The sequence below is a fragment of the Sturnus vulgaris genome, chromosome 5 (genome assembly GCF_052056855.1).
Source record: "Sturnus vulgaris isolate bStuVul1 chromosome 5, bStuVul1.hap1, whole genome shotgun sequence".
Classification (NCBI taxonomy): Eukaryota; Metazoa; Chordata; class Aves; order Passeriformes; family Sturnidae; genus Sturnus; species Sturnus vulgaris.
The window spans coordinates 6,326,307-6,336,422 of record NC_142247.1 but is presented as its reverse complement, the minus strand read 5'-3'; the positions used below and the strand labels follow the sequence as shown (position 1 = coordinate 6,336,422).

The 10,116-nt window shown below is 47.1% G+C and overlaps 1 protein-coding gene across 1 annotated transcript; it reads right to left on the bottom strand.

Annotated features, from left to right (window-relative positions):
- Positions 1 to 23: 23 nt before the first annotated feature.
- LOC148223526 (natural killer cells antigen CD94-like) lies at positions 24 to 9,982 on the bottom strand. The gene is made up of 7 exons (XM_088164700.1): positions 9,779 to 9,982; positions 5,671 to 5,745; positions 5,029 to 5,115; positions 3,545 to 3,610; positions 2,476 to 2,618; positions 1,737 to 1,846; positions 24 to 1,191 (listed from the first exon to the last, which is right to left on the bottom strand). The coding sequence occupies exons 1-7, from the start codon at positions 9,858 to 9,860 to the stop codon at positions 1,044 to 1,046; spliced, it is 711 nt and encodes a 236-aa protein (XP_088020826.1). The 5' UTR covers positions 9,861 to 9,982; the 3' UTR covers positions 24 to 1,043.
- Positions 9,983 to 10,116: the final 134 nt, after the last annotated feature.

Below are 10,116 nucleotides of genomic sequence, written 5' to 3'. Positions count from 1 at the left end.
CACACACCCACACACAGCACTGCTTTGTGTTTTGAAAAGAAAAGCTTTATTCCATGCAGTGGAAAGGAGATGAACTGTCCAGGGGCCCCAGCAGTCAGCCCAGGCTGTTGAGTGGAGCTCTCTGGGGTACCAAGAGCACATCAATAGATCTGCCCTGTCCTGTGCTCAATCTCCAAGGAAAAGAGGGCAGAGCAGGGTGCTGCCATTCCCTGTGGGTCACTCTCATACTTCTCACCAGCTCCTTCACACCTCACTGACGCTTTCATTGTTCTGTTTTCTGTCCAGCTCAGCTTCTGTTGGCACTCTGTTCTTCAGGCCTTGCTGATTTCTGCGTGTCCCCATCCTGTGCCCTTTCCCAGAAGATCCAAAATCTTACACTCCTTCCCTTCCTCACACAGGACTGAGGCTGATTTTAATTCCAGAGCTGTGCTGCTGTAGGATCCTTTCCCTTCCACTGATTCCCATTTCCCCCACAGGCTCTGGGATCCCATGTGCTCATGGAACAGTCTGGGACAGGGGAAGGTTTATCCACACCCACACCTGCCTTCGTCCTGTCCATCCTGGCAAGGACTGGGGTTGCCCTTCCCCACCAGATCCCAACCAGAAATCTGTGCTGCCCTTCCCTTGTGGCTGCAGGCAAGGCCAGGCTCTGACCAGGTGGGGAAGGGACTCCTTGGGCACAGGCAGGGCTGGGAACACAGGGCTGTGCATGGATGTGACTTGCAGAGTCAGGATCTCTTTGGGATCACCCCTGGCCCCAGCCTGGACTCCTCTCCCCTGCCTCTGCCTGCCTGGAAGTGCCACCTCTGACATGAGACAGTCCCTGACTCGTCCTGTGTGCCAGAGCCAGCTCTTGCAGAGGGGATGCAGCCAGGCTCAGACACCATCAGGGAAAGGCTGGGCTCAGCTGGGCCATGAGTCTGGAGGGAGGCTGCAGGAGTCCCTGGCAGCAGAGATTGGGCAGCTAAAGAGAAATGAGACACATCCCATCCACCCTTCCTACAGGAAGCTGGGGATAACATATCAGCCTGGACCTCTTCTTTTCAACTCTCCTTCTGATGCCTTTTTGACACTGTTGCAGCTTTTTCACACAAGTTCTGTGTTAGATGGGATCCATGGCAAGGTGCAGTTCCTACTTCACCATATCCAATGGCCGTGCAGTGATAGGTATCAGGTCTGAATATATCGAACCTGATCAGGGGAAAAAAGTCAAATGTGATTACATTCCTGACATGCAGTCAAAGGCAGAGTGGCACCTGCTCAGCTCTGTTACTGTCACCGGGAGCAGGAACTGTCTTGAAGGAATCTCCCTCCCATTCCTCACTTTAGTCCCCCACATCTCCACAAGAGTTTCTGGGCAATGCTTTCCCACCCAGAAACATTCCCCTGCTTTGCTCCCCTGCAGCCCATGGTGCTGACATCAGCCTCTCTCTTGTCCCTGCCTCCTGTCTCCTTCCTTTCCCCAGGGAACTGCATCCACTCAGATCCTTCCTTCCCCAGCACAACTACAGCTGTGTCCTCTCCTGCCATCCCTACAGGACAGCCCAGTGTTCCCTGGCACTGAAAGGCTCCCTTTCCTTGGCACAGCCATGTGCTGAAGCACCTGGATCTCAAGGAATCTGCTTCCCCCAAAGCACAGTCCCTGATCTCCCTTGGGCTCTCTGCTCTTTGCTCTGGCTTTGGGATTTGCCCCTTGCCAGACATTGCATGGCAGGGACTTGCTGGAATGAGCTCACATGGCTGGGTCATGTTCCACGTTGTTGATCCACTTCCACTTCTTCTCCTCTGGAGAGTAAGTGAGACCAAGTAAGTAGTATGCATGTCGTGATTGTGAGTGAAGGTAATCCTGGAAAGGAAGCCAACAATGGGAAAATATGAAAATGACATTTTCTTCATGAGAGGCACAGAAGTCTCAGTGTTAATCTCCCAGTATAGAGAGTGTAGTGTGCATCCAGCCACAGCACCTCTGCCCACAGCTCCAGAGGATGAATTTCTCCATTTGAGAGTCACCTTATGAATATAATAAATGGAATAATACACCTGTGGTGCCATTATAGGTGTAGTTAGTAGTTTAACAGGAGAGACTTGATACCTGGGGACACTTTTTCCTTCTGATGTGGATGGCAAAGCATTTTCAGGTTTTTCAAACCATAGCTTTCACAAAGAAGTGTCTGTTCAACCTCCTTAGCCTGTGTGCTATATCCCTGTGAAACCCCAGCCAGCTGGGCAGGGAGTTTGCTCCTTCCCATGGCATCAGGCCTGGGCACAGAAGCTCCCAGGGGCAGGACTCCAAGCCCCAGGAGGCCTCTCCCTGGGCTGGGCTTTGCTCCCACTGCCACCACTGGGGTGTCCATGGCTGGCAGCACATCCCAGAGCCCAAGGACATGTGACAGGAGCTGGCACAAGTGGCCCTGCTCAGCCCTTGGCCAGGCAGCTCCAGCCCCCTGAGCAGCTGCCCCAGCAGTTGGATCTCACCAGCTCTTCCCTGCTCTCAATGATCACCAGGTCTGAGCCCATGGCAGTGCATTCTTCACGGCACGATTTCCAGTCCTTCCCTTTCTCCTCTGGAGAAAAGAAGTAGCATTTTCTCCCATGTTTTTTCCATGGTGAGGGACAGTCTGCAGAAGGGAAGAGGTGTGGAAAATCCATGTTCACACTGCCCAAAGGATGCCACGACAAAAGAGAGGTCAGAGAGGCAATTATAGCCACAGAAATGCCTATGTGCTCCTGCTGAGATTTGTCACCAGAGCACCAGGAATCCCCCACAGGCTCTGGAGCTGATTCCAGCCCAAAATCACCAGGCAGGAGTCAAACAGGGAGCAGCACAGCAAACATCATCCAGCCTTGCCCAACCTTGCTCAGACCATACAGAGAAATGCTCAGGACACAAAAGCAGCTCTCAGATCCCCAAAGTCTGCTTTGCCTGATGCAGAATTGGGCAGCAGAGGTGCTACAGAAAGCACCAACATTTGTGTGCATTGCCAGGCAGGGCAGCAGCAGGAGCAGGAAAGGGGGAGCTGGAAAGGGGGATGGGATTCAGGGAGACAGGGCCTGCAGGAGACACTTGGCTTGGGGAACCAGCAGCTCCTAAAAAAGAGAAAAAGCCTAAAAATATCCAAAAAACAGCATGGAATTGCACAGAGATCAGAGCATGGCAATGAAGGGCCCTTGGGCAAGCAGCACAGGCACATTGTCCATCCTGCTCCCTGCAGGGCTGGGTACCAGAGGGATTGCTCCTCCTGTCCCTTCCCTGCCTCAGACTGCTCTGCTCTGGCAGCAGAGAGGCAGCAGTTCTGCCCTGTGCAGCAGCAATGCAGAGCTGAGCCAGCACTGCTTCCAAAGCAGGTGCAAATGCAAACCCTCCATGGGCTCCAGAGCTCAGCCTGGGAGTGTCCCAGGGGAAGCTTTGTATTCCTGACACGGCAGAGGGGTTGTTTGTTTTCCTTCTGAACAAAATCCTGACACAGTTCCTTTTCTCTCCCCCTTCACAGTCAATCCAACAGGCTTCTGCCAACTCCCTTTGGAATGACAGAGGATTTCATACCTAATTCCTCTTCAGGGATGTGGGACAATGGTGTTGAGCCGTTTTGGCTGCCTGCAGTTGGAGCATCTGGAAATAAGAACACAATTTTTACCTGCAAGGAATGACCACTATGCCATGTGCTGTCAGAGCTCTGCTGGACTTCTCTGACCCCATCATGCAACACAGAATGTAAACTCTGCCTCTTTGCTCATGATTCTACTATTGAAATCATGAAATGGCCAGGTCAGGTTCCACTGAGTAAAAGGCAACACTTTACTTCATTTAAACAATTAATATCTTAACAACACTATTATTTGGCATAACAAGACCCTTTGGAAAATTCATACAAAACTAAAACTTAGAATAAACTCAAAATGCAACAGGTTTTATTTAGAGCACAGTTGAAACTTGTGTGCTCTTCAACTTAAAAACTTCCTTGATTTAATTTCTCAAGTTTAGATCTGAATTTTTTTAGGACTATTTTTTCAGGTCTGTAGCTGCTCTGAGCCAGTACTGACCCACACAAAGGAACTTAGAACTACAGCCAGTCCTGGATCTAAGTCTAAGGACTCCCCATTCCATGTTATACTTAAAGCTGTCTTGAATGCAAATTACAACTTTTTATTTTCTCGTGGTTTATTATTTGCTTGTAATTTGCCCCAAGCTTTGCTGTTTGACATTTTATAAATGTCAGGCCATTGTCTGATATCAGTTCTGAACTCTTGGCCTTGAAAAAGAATGAATTGCCTCTCCCAGCCCTATTTTTTAAGTTCCAAGGATCAAAGGCTTTGCCATGTCTTCCCCAGGTGCATCTCTGAGTTAGTGGCAAACTCTAGGACTTGAGATTGGAAGCTTCTCAAGATTTCTCAGCTATTAAAAGATGGAAAGAAACAAGCCAAACCAATTGAAATTTAAAAATTATTCCATGAAAGAATTTAAAGGATATACCAAAGAGATCAATTAAATTTTATTTTTTAAGATATACGTGAGATTTCTTTTTTACAAAATATTATTTATGTATTTATGTAGCTCAAAATATGTCATGATCTTAAGCAAACTCCTTTAACATGTGATTTAGTTGCCTCCTTCAAACGAACTTTAATTCAGAAATATTTTAAGATTCCTGGTGTTATGGACATCTTGGTCTCATGATACAACCTCATCGCCTTCTGGGATTCTCACAGTTAGCAATGATATTACTGATAGACATTAACAAATCTTTACTTGTTTCTTCAAAATATTTGTATAATAAATTCTTTGTCATTTGAATATTGTCAGTTTTTCATTCGGATTTTGGCTTTTTCATCTGTTGGAATTTTAAACTTTCAAACCACTCGACTTTCTTACAGATTTTCTCCTACAGCCATGGTTGGCTATAAACTGCTGTCCTTTGCTTTCAAATGTAACTTCCATTCCTGCTGGCTTTGTGTCATGGCCTGGACATCAGTCAGTGGGAGAGAGACACAAATTAATTGTGTTATGACACTAACAACAAAACAACTTACATGTGATTGTTAAATAAACTGCCAGGACCAGCACGAGGATTATCACCAGCAATAGAGCAACACGTTTTCTGGAACAACAGCTTTTACCTAGAGAGGGATAGAAAAATAAAGATATGGGGAACAGCTGGACAGAAGCCCCTTTCCTCTGCATTCCAAGGTGCCCTTTTCAGGCTCCACTGGGACTCTGGACCTTCCAGATCTGCAGGCTGGAGCCAGGCTCAATGTCCTGGGGCTTCCCCACTGCCTCTGCAGCCCTGTGCTCAGGGAACTGAACACATCCCAACCTAACCATGGTTTGAGGAGAGGGGGAAAGGAGGAGAGTCCTCCCAGCAATCAATGCCTGCCCTCTGCTTCCTCATCTCCTTTGTTCACTTTTCACTGCTGCTGGGGACTGGAGCCTGGGCTCGGGGTGTCTGGCTGTCACCCATCATATTTTTCTATTCCTGTGCCAGGAAGGCCAACGAGTGCTCAGGGGCACGGAATGCAACAGCTCAGCTGCCCCTGCTCTGAGTGGGGAAAGCAGACCATTGTATCCTCCTGCCTCCTCGTGCTTTTGTGTCACTGCATGTTTGGGGCATCAGGATCAGCCCCTCTCCCCTTCGTGTTTAAATTCCCATCACTTCATCACACACTTAAACTCACCAGATGATTTGCAGTTTGCTGCAGCATTTGTGTCTTGGGATTTCACTTTCACTTCTGCGTAGGTACAACCTGAGCCTGGGAACAAGAACAGAGCACAGAGAGAGCTGAGAATCCACTTCAATGAAACAACAATGACTGAAATTGTGAGAAATGCCGAACAAAGGACAGCAACTAGTTGATGTGAGCGTAGCTAACCATGCACAAATTATATTTTTCTCCATTATAGGCACTGATCTGTGCTCTGTGGTGACCAGGGACAGGACCCAGGGAATGGCTGGAGCTGTGCCAGGGGAGGGTTAGGATGTTGTGCTGGGTTGCTCCAGGAAGAAGAAACTCAGAGAGAAGTTCTTTCTAAGGGCGCTTTCTCTGTAGGTTGATTGTGACCATTGGGGGCTGGTTTAGTTATTGACATCCTCAGCAGCCAATTGGAGAAAGTGAGTTCACTCAGTGAACACACATTTTGAAGGAGATAATCTGGAACTGAGTCTCTTTCTTTTTCCAGTGGCAGTGCAGGTAAGAGGCCCCGGCCTGGTCCCAGTGCAGGCCTGTGGGCCTGGCAGGGGGCAGGGCCGGGCCCCTGGCTGGGGAGCTGGCATGGCCCGGCAGAGAGAAGGAGTGGCCATGGACATTGGCCAGGGAGATTTAGGCTGATTTAAGGTCCCAGCCACTTTTCTTCCCCTCCCTCCTTTTCTGTCACTGGGTTTCCAAGATCCTGGCAAAGCTGCAGCATTGTAGCCTTGGGTTTATTTCTTTTTCCCTGTGCAAAATCTTAACCCTTTCAATTCTCAGATAAGACTAGTAGACCTTTTAATCTTCCCCGGAGTAAAAGTGAAAAAGGAGATATTTTGAAGTCAGTGAAGCAAGAGCTAAGTCTAAGTTTTTTTAGGTGGAAGGAGGATGAGGAGATGCTGTGAAGATGGCTAAAAAGTCCTTTTGTAAGATTGTAGGGATGAACTGATGTACTGAATATTCCTATAAACTATGGAAAAAGACATGGGGGGGTGGAGATGTTTAATTTGATAGATCATTTGACCAAAAAGCACCTGTGTTAAGAATCTATGCCCCGAAGAAAGAAGGGAATCTCGTTTTTTTTGAGGATGAAGCATGAACAGAGAGAAAAGAGATGAAGAGAACTTTTGCTTTGAAACATTTCATTCTTAAAAGTAATACACCATGAATCCAGCATGGCCCACACGCGCAGCTCTGGGAAGGCTGTGGAGTTGGGAGGAGTGTCAGCATTGCAGGTTCCTGGGCGGATGCAAATCGTGAAAATGAAACCACGAGATGACTGTTTTCTTCCTTCTTGTGGAAAAATCACTATAGCCTAACAAGAGGAAACGTCTCTCTCGGGAATGAACTGAAAAAGGACTATTTGAGTCAGGAACTGACTGAAGTAGTTTTTTGCATGTTTGTTTTGTTGCTATGAAGGTTGGGAGAGGGAAGGAAGGAGTGGTCTGAAAATCTTATTCTGAATTTGTTTTTTTTAATTTTCTCTCTTTGTGTAGTTAATAAATTTATTTTTATACGCTCTTAAGTTTTAGGCCTGCTTTGCTTCTGCTCTGGTTCTGTCTCACAACAGAAAATGAGTATATTTAAATTGGCAAATCAAAACCGTGACATTATTTGGTGCGTTGGCCAGGAAATTCCAATTAAATGAAGGCATTTTTTTTGGAAATTAAATTAAACCAAGATAGGTGGATATCGGGAAAAGGTTCTTCCCCCAGAGTGTTCTGGGGCACTGAACAGGCTCCCCAGGGAATGGTCACAGCTCCAAGGTGCCACAGCTCAAGCAGCATTTGGACAATGCTGTCAGGGACGCATAGGGTGGGAATATTGGGGTGTCTGTACTGTGCCAGGAGTTGGACTGGATGATCCTTGAGGGTCCTTTCTGTAAGAGTCGGTCTGGAATTTCCCTCATATACCTCACATCTGTCTTGAGGATAGAGGCTATCCCAAGGACTCCCACCCGCTTCTGGACAGGAGTTCTGGCCTGGTTGGGGGGGATGCTGGCCAAGGGACTGTTTGCTGGTGTGCTGTGCTTGCTATGGTGCAGTGCCTTTGAACAGGTACTACGCCTACAGCTGCTTCTTGGAGCACCAGTGCATGTTCTGTCTGGAGCACCTCACAATGGCCCATAAATCTCCCCACCTCTTGGCCGGATGCACTCACTTTGGAAAAGGACTAGAAGAAAGCCACCCTCGGGGAAAGCCTTTGAGATCTCCCCACAGAAGACGTGTCCAATGCCTGGGACCACGAGGACACCGGAGTCTATTGGGCCAGGCTACGAGGACACCAGAGTCCATCTCATCTGGTGGTAGCTATTCCCCATTGTCCCCTTTTTGTGTCTCTCTCTTTACTTTGTTTCTTTTAAATCTCCCTCTATCGCAAAACTGAGTTATTGGCACTCAATAAAAGTGCATTTTGCTGTGAGCAAACTGACCTGTCCCGTGGTTGTCTTTGGCACCCATTGAGATCAAAACAAACCATCACGACTCCTGCCTGTATTAACAGCAGATCGTGACACCTTCCAGCTCAGGATATTCTGATTCCATGTTCCATGATGACACTGTCACCCTTGCAGCACTTGCTATAGGCAGGGACAGATCTGGTTTCTCTTCAAGGCAGACAATACCAGAGGGGACAGGGGCACAAACTCACATTGTCAATCTTGACAAAAAGACAGCAAAGTGCCAAGGGTGGCCTCAGGCTGTGCATCCAGACAGGAATGGTGAGAATGCCTAGAACATCAAAGCCTGAAAACGGCAGATTGTGCTAAATTTGGAAGGGTTTGAGATCTTATCAAAATTAGCAAGATAACATGGAGAACATGGAAATCTATTCAGTCATCTGCAGGTAATGAATACAAACCAGCAGGGAAGAAAACATTTGGAGAGGACAGAAAGGTCAGAGGGAGATAAAATTGGGTAGAAGGTCAATAATAGGATGTTGCAATGTTATAAAACTTGCAAAGTCATCGTGATATACAACACTGAGCCCCCTGGCTTCTATCACTGTACAGAGCTAAGACAGAAGCCAGGGTTTTGAGCTCTTTTCTGAAGATGGAGACAATAACTGGGAAATCTTGTGCATAAATTCAGTGAACACACAGAATAGTTGGTAGGAGTTTCCCCGACAGACACAAACAGAGAAACATAAAAAAGTTACTGGAAATCTATCAAAATTCTGAATAGGTATACATGGCTTAAATTATAAGGGAAATGGCGACATCTACTGTGGTCAATTAAGACCTGAACTCATCTGTTGAAAGGGGTGATAAAACCCTGTTTCCTGGGGTGTTCATAACTCCACCCATCTGTAAAGACATTAGGAAAGTTCACACTTTGTGCAAAAGACAAGCACTGGAAGGCAAGAAGTAATTTCTGTCAGAGTGAAAGGAGGGATAGAAAGAAAGGAAAGAAAAATAAAACGGAAATAGAGAAACAAATTGTATGAAGTCCATTCATTTTTAGGATGTTCTTTTATGCAGACATTGCAAAACCAGTGCAAACATTTAGGCAATTACTCTAAAGTCATTAAAGAAAGATAAATATACAGTTAGAATTTTGCAAAGTGTCTGACCCTAAATCAGACTAAACCTGTCCATGAAACAGTTCACACCTGTGCATTACACAAGCAGTTTGTACAGCCAGAGCAGCAGGAGAAGCCCTCAGGCAATGCCTGCTGTGCTCAGGGAGCAGGAACTGCTGTGCAGGAGATGATGCTGCAAACTCCTGCAACAGCAGCCACTCCATCCTCAGCACTTTGCTGCAGGAATCTCACTCTGCTGAGGGACACCAGGCCTGGGCCAGGAGCAATGGATGGTCAGCTCTGGAATAGTCTCCAAAATGCATAAAAACTACTCTTAATATCACACCAGAGACGCTCCCTCACACTTGCACCTGAGCAAGAGAAAAGTAGATCTGATAACAACTTGTCTGTGTAAATATAAACAACCCGATCTGGACACTGCACCTGCAGTTTTCCAGCTCGGGCCCTCATGCTTCCCTTGTGCTCTTTGGGACTTTGCTGCTCCAAGGAACTCTCTCAACAGATGTGGGAGAGAGACTGGAGAATGCAAAGAAAGCTCAGTGCTCAGCACTGGACCTACCTTGGACATCAGGGACTGTCAGGATTCTGGGTCTGCTTGGTTCAGACAACGTCAAGTCAGCATAAAGGACATTTTCTGCCATTCTTGGTCCACTCTCTCCTTTCCTCCCTCGGCTGTTCTGAGAGTGAGGCTCTGGGCTGGGTACAACTCAGAGCTGCCTCCTCTTTCTAACCTTCAGGAGGAAGTTCTTGGCACATCCTGTCATGCATAGAATTCTAATGAAAAGAGAAGTCTATTTATAGCTCATCTTTTGGTAGCACAGGGTGTATGTCAAGAAAATGAGGAAATAAAAGCTCATGGACTCTCTGAAGTCACCTGTGTTGGGAAGTGGTGCTGGC